Genomic DNA, 16,324 nt, shown 5'->3' with positions numbered 1-16,324 from the left:
TTCTGGAATCTGATTAATCAAGGTACATGCTAAATTTAGGAGCTCTGTCCTGCTGCTATAATAAATCAGTTGTCAACAGCAATGGTTATGTTTATGATAAGATCATATTTTGGCTTAAAATACCTGGCTTTGAGACAAAGTCTTCGCTGGAAAAATAGGGACAGGTCACTACAAAATGCTAATACATAAATAGCTAAATTACAGAGGTGTGCAGTTTTGCAGGCGTCTCACCTATGTTACACGTTATCTACCATCTCATTCATCTCCCAATGACAAAGTCAGCTCCCTATTACATTATTTTAGGAAAGCTGATGATATATGTATGGGATGTGCAAATGTAATGTATTTGTGGTTTGCAGAAAGGTACAATACCAAGATTTTCTTTTCGCATATGGGCTGGCTGAAGATGTACACTCCAAGAACCCCAGTCATACTCAATGTTTTGCCTGGAACATGCAGCTTTAGCCTCAGTCTTTTAGCATGTTACCTTGAAGGCCTATGTATCCTTGGGTAAATATAAAAATGTTCCAATTTCAATTCGAGTCAGCCAAACACATAGTTTTCAACCAGCTCCCAAAATTCAATGCTTGGAGAACAAAATCAGTGTTCACTGACAAGACATGAGAAACTGGCTGTTGCTGACTTCAGTTTGAAATATGCCCTAAAAGGTACCCAGTGCAGTACAAACAGTACTATATGCGTCACCATTTAGGTGTTCATTTTGGGGTGTACACAGCTCTCAAATTGCAAATGATGTGCCATGTTAGAAAGGAAAGCTTGACAGGCTTAGCAACAGTGGCTAAGGAGGAAGGGCTTTGTGAAGGGTCAGTTTTCTCTTCATCAGTGAATTAAATGTTTTCCCCTCAGACTTTTAATATTATTGCATTTTGGTTAATTGTTATAGTCCTATACATAACTAAAGTAATACTGAAGTAGAAGCAGAAAATTGTGTTATTTACTGTGCTCTTATTGAAACAAGCTGTTGTTTACTGAAATGTCAAGTATGATATGTAAAAAATAACGTGCATGTTGTTCTTGCCTCTCTCCGTCCTGCATGCAGGGTTTTGGGTTCGTAACGTTCGAGCATAGCGTGGACGCCGACAGGGCCAGAGAGAAATTACACGGCACCGTGGTAGAAGGCCGTAAAATAGAGGTGCATGTTCTCAAATACTTCTTCCTTCCTCCTGTCCTCCTTTTTTTTTGTGTTTGAATGTGTGTGTTTGTGTATTTGTGTGTATGAGGGTTTGACAGTCTACTGCCACATCTCACCTTGCCATCTGCCTCATGACATCAAACTGTCAAGTCACCCAAGCCTTATCATTTCCCTTTCCTTGTGCAGTTTCATTAACCCAAATACAAGTGTCAAAATATAACAATTCCAACAGTATTGTATATTAAAGATTTTGCTTGTTTTATTTTTTGTTTGTTTACTTTTTATTACTTTTTTCTGTTTTACTTGATTTTGTTCTATCAAGCCAACTGGCCTTACCTAAGGTTTAAAAGTAGAAATCCACACTACCCAACATTGCAGACAGTCATTTTTGTGTTTTAGGATGGTGCAAAGATTGCTTTAGAGTTTGGCCACAAATGTTCAAAAGTAAAGATGTTCTTATATATGTTTAATCAAGGAAGGAGCTTCCCCCAGAAAAAGTACTCAAATCCTGCTTATCCATGGACAGAGGAAGTACTTAGTCATTTGAGAGTCACCTGGAGAACGAAATGCAAGGTTCACAACTAACCTGATTCAGTAGCATGACAATGCTTTAGTGCTAATTCAGTGTCTTGTGTCCAGTCAGAGGACCAACAGCTAGACACCACTAGCCTTGAAGCATAACTCTGCCCATTTATCCCAATGCCATAGCAATCTTTCATTCCTAATCCTTCATATGAGGCAACACCTGTTGTAGTTGAAGATATAAAATCATTAATTTCTATAGCTGTACCCGGACAAAGGCTATAATACCCTGGCACCACAGCAAGTCTCCTTCATCAGTCTGTCCAATTTCAATTGCTTATCCAGTGGCAGCAGGCTAAGCAACATAGCCAAGATGCCATTTCCTCCAGCTCTTCTTGAGGGATGCAGATGGAATATGTAATCCCTCCAGCATGTTCTACATCTTCCCTACAGTCTCTTCCCAGAATGCTCACACAGGATGGGAAGGAGGCCAAAAGGAATCTTAATCAAACCCAAAACAACCTCAACTAAATGCTCTTAATGCAACAGAGAAGATGTATTATTCCGAAATCCCTGATGCGTTACACACTATGTCTAGGGGTGAGCCCAGCCACCCTGAAAAGGACTCTCATTATTTTGGTCATCCAAAAGCTCATGACCATCGCTGAATGGAATGTAGATTGGATTGTAAAGGGAGAGCTTGCCTTTAGGCTCAGCTCCCCTTCACCATGAAAGTCTGCAGTGTCCGCATTTTCAGATGGAGCATCAATCCACCAATTGATCTTGCGTTCTCTTTACATTAGCTTGTTAACAGGAGTATAATATATTTGAAGTCCTTCACTTGATGTCATTACTCCAGTCATATTTATGTACCACCTAATTACCACTTTTTCACATTATGCGGTACATGTACTGTATAATTGGGAAGTGGTATTATCAAGCACAATCAATAATCCAATCAGCAGTCCCTGCAAGATATACCCTACACCCAAATGCTCAAAGGCCCATACAACGTCTACCATTAGAGCTTGGAGTCCTCTACTTTGTTGGTATTCATGATCCAAAAAGGTTATCCTTAGACACAGGTAAAACAATTTATTATCCAACACAAGCAACTCTTAAAAAAAAAGTCAAATAGTAGAACATGATGTAAAGGACTGGATAATTTACATTGCACTTTTGATGCCAGATTAATTAAATTTCTTACGTCTTCCAAAACTTTGGTCCTCACATTTCCAGGTTGGCCAATTATCAAATACGAGTATAAACAACCACCATGGCACATTGTGATCCAGTCACTCAAACAAATTGGTGGGCTTTTACACATTTGTCCACATACTTTTTGTAGTGTAAACACTAATGTGTCCTGATGCATCGCTGACAAGGGCAACCTCATCAGTTCAGGACTTGGTAGTTGTTATGTTGACAACGAACACTCTTTAACTTGCCCCTTTTACAATGAGCTGGACAAAGTGCCACATGTTCATTGTTTTGCCACATTGTAGAAGATATGTTAATTTTTGCTAACAGCAATATCTCCACCTGTACTGATACAACGCCTAACATGAGACCTACTAACATGACTAGCGGGCATGCTAGCCAGCATGCAAGCAAGTAGCTAGCGAGACTAAAGAGGTAATTACTGCATTGTGGATGTAATAATTAAGTCACTTGATGAAATTTAATTACTTCACTAAAGTAATGTAACTTATTATATTTCATTCCTTCTTATTTTTCTCACAGATGTTTTAAACTGGGCAGTAAAGCAGACAAATCTATGTAGTCTATGCCAAAAGAAGCCATTTCTGCACCGCAAAAAGATGCAAAGCAACAAAATGAATCTTATTTTTTTTAGGTATAGCTTATTTACAGGAAAAATATATATACTCAAATGTAACTTATCTAATCACAAACATTTTGATTAGTTAATACTAATGCTAAAAAAGCCTTTAGTTACCGCAAACACTAAACACTTGTAAGGCAACCAAAATGTTACAATTAATTACCAAATTAAAATAGTGACAGCTACAACTACCTAAATACTCCATGAATCTGGGGTTATGCCACGGTTATGTCACATAACCAAGATTGTCGCTGTGTTAGCAACTTGTCAGCAGACAGGATCAAGCTTTTTTTAAATTCATATTCCATCTGAATTGATTTCATGATCTGACAGCTACAAGCTTTTACACTGATTCGTGTAGCAGTGCAGTAGTCAATTTAAAAGGAATTACTAAACCAATGGCCCTGGTAACATTAAAATGTTATAAGAAAAACGTAATTTCAGAGCACTCAATTTACGTATCTTTGCTTAATTACAGTTCAGTGAAATGATCTGAATCTGATTTTGAAACAAATGAAATAAGTAATTAAAACTTGCTCCAGGAGCCTTCAGAGTGTTCACTGGTTCTGTAGGACTCTATTTAAAAGCTTAGTCAATAAGTAGTTATCTCTGAAATGTGACAAATGAGATGTTTTTGGTCCAAATCAAAGAGTATGATAGATAAAGACATGTTGTCCAAAGAAAATGGTCGGAGTTATGCTTTAAGAAACCAGCTTACTGCTTGTATAGAGACAGCTGAAAGCGAGCATTTGTGCAGTGGAATGATTGCAAAGTTTTCTTGGCCACCTGAGTAAGATGCTGCTTATTCCTTTCTCATCCCCTCCTCCCCCACCATCCTTCCAACGGTAGCTTGTTTAGGGCCCCATCCAACACAGTTACAACGGTAACAGTACACAAACAAGTATGCGGGGCCAAGAGGTTTGGGAATGGTAAGTGTGGGCGAGCAAGCCATTCTGCCAACATTTCCTCTCTCTCTTCCTCTCTCTTTGGAACGTTTGCAACGCTAAAACTCACGTGACATTTCTTTTTGAATTGTGGTTGAGTTGATGCTGTATATTGACATACATATTTTCTTGCGTGTCGGCGTGCGTGTCCATTCACTAAGTGTTCTCCTGAAGCTGCGTGTGCGAGCGATACTGACTGAGATATGAATTCGTTTGCACATCTATCTGAGATTGTTGGAAACCCATTTATTGATTTATTTTATTTTACTTTGGAAGACAATGCACCCTTATTTTACTTTACCCTGTTAGCTGTTGTTTGAATTTGGAATGATTTGATTGGTTGATTGATTGACTTGGTTGGTTTATTTGAGTACATCTCTTTTCTTTGGTTGTTTTTTGATCTTAATAGCTATTCTTGCAATGAATTAGAGAGATTGAGTGTGAATGCTTTGTGTTGCTTTCGTCACAGCAGTTCTTCTCACAGTTTAAGGTTGACTGGATGTTGCATAATGCTCCCAACATGTTGTCTTATACCCTTCCCCCAATGACATTTTCTTTGTCTGTTTTATCTCCTCCTCCTTCTCCCCTCCACTGCATGCATCTATACATTTACAAAACATCATTTTGCCAAGTGCATCTGTTGTTTCTTTACATTTGTCTGTATGTTATTGAAATGTCACTGTAATTGGGGAAAGCATGCCAGAAAACGTCAGAAGATAGAACATATGCAAATGAGAAAGACAACTGATTTGTTTTGGATGTGTTTTTAAGTGTTTCTGAATGCAATTCCGAAAACACACAAATGACATGGGTGTTTGCCGTGATACAGTGTACTGCTTTCTTTGTTTACAACATTAGGAAACTATGCATGCAGATATACTATAGCAAGTAAAGCCCTGACAACTAAAATTTAAGTATAACTCATGGACCTCTCTCTATCTGCTGTAGGTCAACAATGCAACAGCCCGAGTAATGACAAATAAGAAGACTGTCAACCCATATGCAAATGGTAAGGCCAAGTCTGTGTTCACAGTGACTGTAAACACTATTCACCCCATTGTAATTTTACATGTTTTTTTTTTTTTAATTTGATTTATGTTTTAGTTAGATTTAATTTGACCATTTTCACTGATCATCATAAAAATGTCAAAGATGCAGTTCCATAAAGAAAATCCAATATGGTTCAAAGTCTGAGGCTGAAAAATGCAGTCAGTAAGGAAGTGCCCAAACCATCAAATGGCCACTTGAGGCTGAAACAAAGTCAATTCCCACAGACCCCCGTGTTAAAATAACTTTACAAAATAAATAAATATGTTTACAACCTGATACAAATAAGCAGTTTTGGTCCTTCCACCTTATTTCAAATTTTATGACATCTGCACAGAGGCTGAATTATTATTTTTTTCTTTTAATAACTGATCTGTTTACATTTAATTAAAACCTAAAGTTATGCATATTCAAGGGTGGGGCTTCTTAAAGTGACAGTCAGATTCACCCATATCCACCTCTCACTCCTCTGTAGTGCCAGCCTTTGACTCAAATATGGTGTTTTAGGCTAAAAAAACCCCCACAAAAAATACCAAAAATTGGCAGTGGCTAAAATGCTGAACTCAAGGCTTTAACCTGTCGAATTAGTTTTGATGTGTGAACTGGAATGAACCTTTATGGAACAGTTTTAGCCCAGACTGATTTGCAATGTTAATTTAAGTCAGATTTTGGATTTAAATCCTCAAGTTTCTTAGCCTGCTTTATGGAGCAAGCCTCTAGATCTGTATCTGCTTCACCAGCAGCTGCTTATGGGAGTAGCAAAGAGAAACCCTCATGTAAAAAAAAATAGCTACAAAATTGGAAGAAGGCATGTGTGAGATCTTGCAGTTTGCATACTGTCTAATGCCTTTGTCTGATGATGTCTTCAGAGTTTTCTAACTTTACAGATGCATTCATAACAGAAAACTTGAGCTACAAATTGGGGACATGGAGTTGGAAAGCCTGGTTATTTACCAGGCAAGGAAGGCCTGACAAAAGATCACTTTCAGTTGCATTGTGGGAAGCGAAGGGATTTTAGCCGTGCTCGTGGTGTGGCTTGGGGATGACAATGTAAGCCTTTTGGTTGGCCCACCACATCATCCAACCACGATTGGATTTATTACACAGGCATTAATTGCCCCCAGACGATATATCCTAATAACTTTGGTAATCTGGTGATCCTCTGAAGAGATACTTAGCTTTACTATAAGATTCACATTTATGGTTTTGGGTGAAATGTCTCAACAGCTATTGGATTGATTTCCATTAAATTTGGTTAATAAACCAAATCAGACACACATGGTCCACCAGCACATTCTCATTCCAAACTCGTAAAATAGTGCTTCTTTGACAGTGCTTTTGGCTTAGGTTCACAACCCAGAAAGGTACCTTTCAGGTGAGAACACGGTCGAACAGAAATGGTCACTGTATTATTATCACAGGACGGCTGTATGGCATCTTCCGCAAGATACATGCACGGGCAGCATCACTTGAGAATGTGAAACGTGGCAGGGAGGCACTTATGGGGTGAGCGGAAGGGGCAGTGGATGCATCTATCAAACAACAGACTTGCGTGTGGTAGTCTGGTGTTCACTTCCCATTTGATAAGATTTTTTTACGCTTTACCATGTGCCTCTGTGCCCTTGTTGCCTTATCCTAACTATCCATGTCAGTATGCGCATTTGTTGATGTTCTGGTATTAATAATCATGTGCTGTGGTGGCTAAACATAACCATGTAGGTCTACCATGTCATCCCACCATTTATAACAGCATCCTAGAACATAAACAGCAGACGCAGAAGGATAACTAAAATGTAATTAAGTAGTTGTGGTAGTCTATTGCTAAGGGGCAATATGTGAAGTGTTGGGACCCCTAGGGATGAATGGTAATCAGTTTCTCAAAGCTTTAAGTTTGGTCACAATTTGCTGCTCTTTGTTTCATTAATTTTAATTTTAGTACTCTGCAGAAGTAAAAGCATACCCATCAACCTCAGCTGTACTTTGTTTTAGTGCTAATTAGCAATTTAGCATTAGCATGAAGCATGAATACTTACAATTTTTTTAACTAGGAAAAAAAAGGTCACCTCTTTAGAAAATGTAATGCTGGTAAACGTATTAGCAGTTGAACATTAGTATGAAAGTAACTTATTCAGACAATGTAAAATGTTATCTGACATATCAAGGAGGCTTAAGATATAGTTTAAAGGTTTAGTCTGTTGATTAAAAGTTTAGGTGACCATATTGTGCTTTGAATTCCTAAAAACATTCCCAGGTAGATTAAACTTCAGTGAGAACATACAGGTTTGTAGAAACTAAGCACACTAAAACACTGTTCCCGGTTTTCTCTCCTCCCTCTTGTCTTTTTCTTTGTCTTGCTGTCTGTCTTGTTTCAGGCTGGAAGTTAAATCCAGTGGTCAGCGCTGTCTACAGCCCAGAATTCTATGCAGGTAGGAGGACATGCCCTTCTCCATCTGTCACCATCTCCTTTGTCGTTATCTTCCTCCTCCTCATTCATTTTGTTCTTCAGCTTCTTCGACATCTTCATTTTCTCCTTCCCCCCAACCACCCCTCCTTCCGCCCCCCTTCATTTTAACCTCTGTCACCTCTCCCTCATCTGCTTTCCTTCCAAGCAACATATAACCAGAAAAAAGTCTGTTTTTAGCCTGGGAACTATGCTGACTCGGACAAACGCAACAACAGACTGTCATCTCTGCTACAAAACAAACCCACATTCGGCAACCGCCACCCTCACGCCATCTTCAATATTTGCCTTTCACCTCCCCCCAAACCACAGCTCATGCCCCTCCCTGTCATTAACAATGGCCATTAAGGTTAGAAATACCTGGATTTGGTGATAAGAAGAAGAGAGACAGATAAAAGAGTGTGGCAGAGGAGAGGAGTGAAGGAAAGCAAAGGACAAGAGAGAAGGAAATCTAATTGTCCATTTCTGCAAGGACATTAAATGGTGTGAAATATATTTTGTAAATTAAAATCAATAGTTTCAATTTCTCCAGACAGTCGTTTGCCTAATTCACCCCCACGTTCTTTTAATTACAAAATGGCTTTGTATTGATTTACCTTTGTTTCACCTTTTGAGTATCCAAAATGCCATTGGGGCATGTGCGTGTGTTTTGCCTGGATGTGCACATGTGCGAGGGGTGTGCAAGCATTTCAGACTCTTTCTCTATTAGTAATTTGTGCTATTACCTTATTAACAGGTAATGATTGCAGCCGCTCAGGATAGAGGCCAGGACCTGTTCTTATGGTTAATTGGTTTAGATGTTTTGATAGCGGAGCAGGTTATGATTCACGAGGGAGTGTTAAATACTCACCACATTACCACAGCAAATTTCTTGAGCCATGTTTCCACCCAGCAGTTCAGGTAAGTTCACTTCAGTTCACTTCAGTTCATTACACATTAGAATGGTTAATGTTCTGATTCAAGACTAAAAGGTGGACATAGAAACTGTTGGTTGATCAAGAGACAATAGCGGGTACACATTTAAGTCACTTGTGGCAAAACATCCATCAGCCTGGCAGAGTTTAGCAGTGGAAACAGCGAAACTGGGAGTAAAACAAACGATTATCTGCTAGGGCAGTTGGACTTGATCCTTACAACTTATGGAAGAACCATCAGTCCATGGACACTGACATGTGGCCAGAAATCACTTATCCTAACATAACCTGATTTTGATGAAAATACCCAGTGCAAAACCTGAAGGCATACAAAAGCCTTGCCCACACATTTCAAAGTTAATTTATTTCATCAGCCACTAGACTTAAAAACAAAGCAAAACTGAAAATGATATTCAGAAAAAAGCTAAATGGGAACCACAAATCCACATTTTGGTGCCTGGATTCTAATTGTTTTTGTGAATTGCAGCGATCCATTTGCTTCTCTTTTCTTTGTCTTTTGGCAGTCTGTAAAAAGATTGTGGATGTAACTGCAGTGACTTCCAAGTGCTGTGACTTCACGTGCATACCCTCTATCGTCACTGATTATGTACTGGTTAAAAACTGCCACTTTGACAGTGTTTGGACATACATCCAACATGGCATCAATTGAGAATGCAGCCACACCGAACTAACTCTACCTAATTTAACTTGGAATTTGCTTATGAGGTCTTGTGACTTAACTTAGACTTTCCATAAAGGACTTAAGACATGACTTGGGATCTCTAGACTTTTCACATGCCTTGGAGTGACAGAGTGGCGATAAGTGACAACTTGAAATGAGAACGTGTTGGTTTACCTTGTTATCAATTCCCAAGTTTGGTTTTGCCAATTTTCTAAAAATTTGGTTGAAAAGTTTGTTAAATTTACATAGAAACCCAACTAAAAATGAGTCCCAGTAGTTCTCCATCTGCATATGCTAAGCATTCATTTTCATCCAAGCTGTATGAAAACAGCAAAGTGGAATAGCATTGGTGGGAGCATCACTGTGACTTTAGGGGTAGCCAGGCCACTCGGTCCTAAAATCAAGGTGACAAAAGATGAATAGGAACAATTACCAGTCTTACTCCTCTCCTTGTCTCTCTTTGAGAAACTCTTATCCTTTGGCTCAAACCTTCCATTTTTCATCAGGTCAATGAATGATTCACTGTTTCTATTAGCATTTTATTAGATCTCCTTTTTGAGGAGATGTATAATTAGGGTTGGATATGGCACCTCGATCTCCTTCTCAACCTTCACTCACCCGGGCTCTCAAATTAAGCTTTGTGTCAGTCGTCCCCAATTAAGATTAATGATAAATTAATAACAATACCACTGCAATAGCTCCACTCCAGCGCCACTCTCCCTATCTTTATTCTTTCTTCCTCCTCACAGTTTTTACACACCTGGAAATGGGAGAACACTTGACACATTCTCTCAAGAATTCAAATGCTAATGTCAGCTACAGTTGTACAGCTCTTTTTGCTCTACCAGACACTAGAAGCATGTTTACATGCACAGTTAAGTTGAATTGCAGTGATAGCTTGATTAGGCCATTTAATTAGAGTACTGTCCTTGTCCTTGTACTGTCCTACTTTTATATGCCCCTTTTCAGCTAGTTACTTGACTTTGACTGTCTTCTTTTTGACCTATTAGATCACAAACTAAAAAAACTGCAAACAGGTTGCATGTCTAAAGGGCCATCCACACCAAGCACTATAACTATGACCATAATGATCAGGATGTGAACATTCATGCTGATGAACAATAGCACTCTGTAAACAGAAGCACAGAGCACTTGCTATGCACTCCATAAATATGGATATTGATGACCTGCTACTGCTGTACGTTGCAAGGAGGTTGAAGAGAAACAAACAGAAAACTAGAAAGATATGTGTTCACCAAATTCTTCAAAGACAATAGAAAATAAGAAATCAAGCAGTCTATAATGATAATCGTTTGTTTTTTTGGAAGACAAGTTTCATTCATGAGTCAGCATCAGTTTGCTGATATTATGGCGACGGTAAAAGAGGACATCGGTGAAGACAAAACCAACTTCAGAGACCCCACAAGTGCCAGAGACCATTTGGCTGCATGTGTCAGCTCAAATTACATTTTTGTGTCATCTGCAGCCCAATATTAATATAGCTGTTAAGAGCTGTGATTGAGTGATTATACCATGTTAAAGGTCGGTACTAAATACCAAATCAAAGAGATAAGTTGCAATTATGAAGTCAATATTGTAAGCACTACTGAAACTTTATTTTGTAGAAAAATGTAACTGAAATGTCCTGATGACACCAGATTGAACACTTTAAATTCAGAATTTTTGGATCTAAATTCAAAATTCATTATGTAGCCCATAAACCATCATAATAAGGTGACGTTTTTTAATCAACACTCAGTACTTTTTTCTTTCATCTTCTTCTCCTGAGAGCAGTAAAACACTGCCCTCTACTGGCCAGAATCTGCTATAGTCAGGTAAAGTAGATGAATCAATTACTGATGACTAATTTTATACGGATAAAAGAAAACCAAACAGTAAAATAGTCCACAGCTTCATACATCTTTTCCAAAAATACATTTTGTGGTCCAAATTAGATATCAGGATCTATGTTAGAGGTGAAGTCTAAATAAGACACATTCTGATTGGATATTAGTATTTATATTGATCCACACAATATCATATGCTACTTTTGTTGCCGTTATAGTTGTAGTGTGGTCTCCACCATCCACTTGAGTTGGAATCTTTTTATAGTTATAGTTATTCATGGTGTGGATGGCCCTTAACTGTGACAACATGGGGAAAATTTTAGTGCTGTACATTTTGAATGTACTCTACACATTGCTTTGTGCCTTTGCCTTGTTTTGTTTTCTTCTTTCTTCTTTTTATGTTTTTCCCAACTTTCTTATAGAAACTTATGCTGTCTGACTTCCGACTCAAAGCCCTGTGCTGGACTAGGGAGCATGCGCAGGACGCATAGGCCAGTTTAGGTCTGACTGAAGTACATTCATGAAAGAACTGCATTACCCCCAGAACACCCAACTGTATTATCTGGGTGTGTTAGTCCAACTTCGAGGAATTTGACGTAGTACGATTCCAGTCAGACTATGGTGTTTACATGTATTTTAAAAGTCCAGTTTTCGTCAGACTAACGCAATAAATTAACTTTTCTTTTAACATAGTGTAAATGTACTGAGTGAATACTACGAAAATAACCTGTCTTAACCGGAAATTGTGCACTCATTCTTTGGATGTTGTGACATCAGGGAAGGTCTGCATCATTTTCTGTTCTCTGTCTCCAGTACCAGGATTTCCCTACCCCACAGCCAGTGCAGCAGCAGCATACAGAGGAGCCCACCTAAGAGGTCGAGGACGGACCGTGTACAACACATTCAGGGCGGCCGCTCCACCTCCCCACATTCCAGCTTATGGAGGGTGAGCAGTCTTTCTTTGCTTTCGTCCTGTTGTCATTCTTCCTCTTCGGTCTCTCCTTCTCTCTTCCCCTTATCCAATGGCAAGTCCTGAATCTCTATGCTCAGACTCAGCGAAGCGGTGCATGCCAGCCTCGCCTCACAGCGATAACACACTCCCCCCACTTCCACAGCATGCTGAATCAACCAATGGGCATGCTCCGAGACATGTGCCTTTGCACGGACTCATGGGAAATGATTGTCAATTTGGCCTTGTACTGTGGTGTCATTGAGAGAGGCTGTGTTCATGGCGGGAGGTCCTCCACTTTGTGACCACTTTTAGAGTTTAGCCTTTGCCACAAATAAATAAATAAATAAATAAATAAGAAGAAAAGAGAAAAACATGTTCCCAGCCCCAGCAGCATCTCTGGCTGACCCTCCATGGCTGATTGCTCTGGAGACGAGCCAAGCGGAGCTGTGTATTGTGGGCAGTCAGATCTGATTTGCCATTATTCTGGTGGCTCTTTTTATTTATTTTGCTCTTTATGACTGCAAGCAAATGGACACTAAGGAGGCTGGCTGGGAGTCTATTTAAGGATGGGAGCAGAGTTTTTTTTTTTTTCTGCTGCTCACACTGGTCAGATTCCATCTACGATTTATTGTGAGTTTTCAGTCACTGCCGTTATGTGAATATTAGGAATTTGTACATGGAGTAAACAGTTAGGCCCTATTTAACCACTGCAGAAGGAGAGGGCATTAAAACTGAAAAAAGCTAAGTTAAAACTCAAATAATAGAAATAAAAACATGTTGAACATAATGAATTTATGACAGTTTTTTCATCTTCCATATATTGTTGTGAGGAAGATTACATTCTCGTCATCGATCCACATACATCTGATGTTTTTGTCACATCAGTGGAAGCTTGACTGCTGTTCAAGTCACATGCTTGATAATTTTTTCTTTAAGTCTGTTTCTATTGCTCTTCATCACATTGTGATTTTTTATCAATACACCTTTTTTTCCACCAAGCAAAAACATTTTGCAGATCATTATTATTTATTTATTTTTTTTATATTTCTGGTATCTTCAGGTCACTTTTAATGCACAGATTGAAAACAGCACAGATAAATAGGTGGATGCAAATACATGTAAAGCTAAACATTGAGGACAGTAGCTCAGGGGGACCAGTGAGCATCACATTTTTCATCTGTACACAATACAAAGTTATGCAGCAAATAGAAAATGAGAGTGTCACTGAAACTAGATGACCAGAGGGTACAAACTTTTTTTTAAATATCAAATAACTTAAAACATATGATTTTCTCTTAAGATTAACATGTACTGTTTATTTTTTTATTCTGATAATAACCACATCTGCTGAAAATATAGAATATTATTTTTTGGTTACATTACATTTAAAATGAATATGAATGTTGCACTAATAAAGTAACAACTATAAATGAATGCTATTTCGTTAATCTCTGGTCTGTAACCATGATGTACAATTTCTCAAAAGAAAATGTAAATTTGATTAAATTTGTCATTCCTATTAACAAATCAATGCAAACGTCAAAAATATTTAAATAAAGTTGTTTTATTCTGACAGATTCCAAGAAAAATCATATCTAGATTAAAAATAATGAATCGTTTAAATGAATCTATGGTATAACATTTATATTTCATATTTGTTAATAAAATGAAAAAAAAAACTCAATACAAAACATTCCATCCAACACAGAGACATTAACCCTTAGGGCCCACTTTAATATTACACACACTCATATCGCTCCATTGACAAATTTCTTTTTTTTTTTAAAATCAAGCTTTGAAAACTATCATGCATTATTAGGATTTTCTGTTTGAATTTAATAATTTTGTCGTAATTTGGAACCAGCATCAGTCCTAATTATGAATATCAAATATTCCTTCATTTTCAGGATTTTAACCCTTGAAGTGCCAGGTTATTATTATGACTCCACTATGTTTTTAGGAGAAAAAAAAAACAACAATAAAATGAATTATTTTCAATATACTACATGCTTGGAAGATCATTAACCTGGGATATATCAGTGATTAGCAGCAGCATTGATTGTGACAGTGCACTTGTGGAAATAGCATGTATTTTCCCCACATGCAAAATATGGTAAATAAATAAATAAATGAATATGGTATTATCAGGTGAAAAATGGCAAAAATTATAAATTCCATGGCAAAAGCCCCAAATGACACACAGAAATAATACAAATACAATGCATGTTTTTATGCTTTGATGGCTGTGGGATCAAAAATTGCAGTTTGAATGGGTTTCATAGGAGCATTTTATTGCAATTAACAGGATGAATGTAATGATTTTGTTTCCACAGTGTATTTTAGACTTATTAGAGGAGCTGAGCTGGAAATTCACAGATTAAAAAAAAATACACAATCTTGCCTAAATGTATGCCATTAGCATGAACACAGCCAAAGTTATCAACAAAAAACCCCCCAAAAAACAAAGAAGAATAAAAAGCTTGTGTAATGCATTAAACAATCCCTAACGGTTATATAAGATATTTCAGTGCTTCTGAAAACAAGCCCTGGAACTGTCACATAGGATCAGGGAGATATGTGTTTGGGTGAACAGCCAGGCATGGTCCTGATAAAGAGATATGTGCTACAGATTGTACTTTCATTAACGCTGCTGCACCGCTTAATTGCCCCAGTGGCAGTCAGATGGTGAATTATTAATGTGGACCATGATGTATTTTTATTAAAACTGTCTCAAGTGGCGGCGACCCGACTCCAAATAGATCCTGTGACACGGCTAGAGAACTGAGTTTGCTTTTGTGTGTGCATGTGTGTGTGTGTGTGTAAACTTGTACTTGCCACATGGTGAGGATCAATGTTATTAAGCAATAAAGCGAGGACACTTTTGACAAGTGAAGACATTTTGGCTAGTCCTCACTTCTTCAAAGGTCTGTCTTTGGGTTAGGACTTAATTTTAAGGTTCAGGTTAAGTTAAGTTAGGTTTAGGATCAAGTATTTAGTTGTGATGGTTAGGGTCAGGGTAAGAGTGTGTGTGTGTTCATTTTCTTTATGTCTCAAAGAGGGCCTGACAGGACAGCCTATGGTATCAATAAACCAGTGTGTACATGTAACTGCTGCAGTACCACAGAATACATTTTAATGAGTGAAGCAGCTTTCTGGCCACTTTGACATTTGAGAAGTTATTGGTTATCGGAGATAGCTCAAACGGTGTGTTACCAGTCGATTGGCTGTAGAAATTGGAAGCTTGGTCCTCCGAGGAGCCATTTTTGTTGAGCGGAACTCCATCATGATGCAGCACTGACAGCAACATCCTGCCGTTTTATTGGAGGCTGGATGAGAAATGCTTTCTCTCTCACACAGATAAACTTGCATAATCTCGGCACTAATAGTCCTACGGTGCTTTCATATCTTTAGACAAGGGATTCCACTGCAGATCAGGACACAAGAATAGAGAAACACGCATTTATGAAATGGCAATCAGATGTCTTTGTCATGCATGACTTTAGCAACCTTATCTCCAGCTGGTGGAGGCGGGGCCTGTTCATTCCTATGAAAGTTGTTGAGTGGTGCACGAAGCCAAAAGAGTTCAACTTCCCAGGAGTGAAATTATTATATTATCTTTAACATTGTCAGATAACAGGGAACATTCCCACAACACTGGCTAATGTTACCTACACAATGAAATAAGGTTTTAAAGAAAACATTTTATTCTAATGTTCAAAGAACGTTTTAAGGATGTTTATCATTTCAAATAATGTCCTTGTTATGTCCACCTCATTTTAAGACAGACAGGGCACAAAGATGGGTGCAAGGTTGTTTGCTACTTACAGAAGGAGGGTGCTGGACATAAAACTGGTCTGAAACTGGCAATAAGAGTTATGCTGCTTTGTCCCCGGTGTAAGAAAAAGCCCTAAAGGAACCTTTATACAGCAACGGTTACTTGCATGAAAATATTAAACTTT

At 38.2% G+C, this 16,324-nt stretch overlaps 1 protein-coding gene across 8 annotated transcripts in view; it reads left to right on the top strand.

Moving 5' to 3' along the window:
• rbfox1 (RNA binding fox-1 homolog 1) overlaps positions 1 to 16,324 on the top strand; it is a 338,256-nt gene that overhangs the window by 287,927 nt on the left and 34,005 nt on the right. For all 8 annotated transcript variants that reach the window (XM_042505386.2, XM_088091126.1, XM_088091127.1 and 5 more), the window contains 4 exons: positions 1,061 to 1,153; positions 5,411 to 5,471; positions 7,882 to 7,935; positions 12,227 to 12,359. In XM_042505386.2, coding sequence (XP_042361320.1) covers positions 1,061 to 1,153; positions 5,411 to 5,471; positions 7,882 to 7,935; positions 12,227 to 12,359 — 341 coding nt within the window. The remainder of the gene's footprint in view (positions 1 to 1,060; positions 1,154 to 5,410; positions 5,472 to 7,881; positions 7,936 to 12,226; positions 12,360 to 16,324) is intronic.

Source organism: Plectropomus leopardus, chromosome 18, assembly GCF_026936395.1.
Source record: "Plectropomus leopardus strain MGB_pleo_1.0 chromosome 18, ASM2693639v1, whole genome shotgun sequence".
Lineage (NCBI taxonomy): Eukaryota > Metazoa > Chordata > Actinopteri > Perciformes > Serranidae > Plectropomus > Plectropomus leopardus.
Note: the sequence above shows the minus strand (reverse complement) of the source record. Positions and strands in the feature narration are given on the sequence as shown.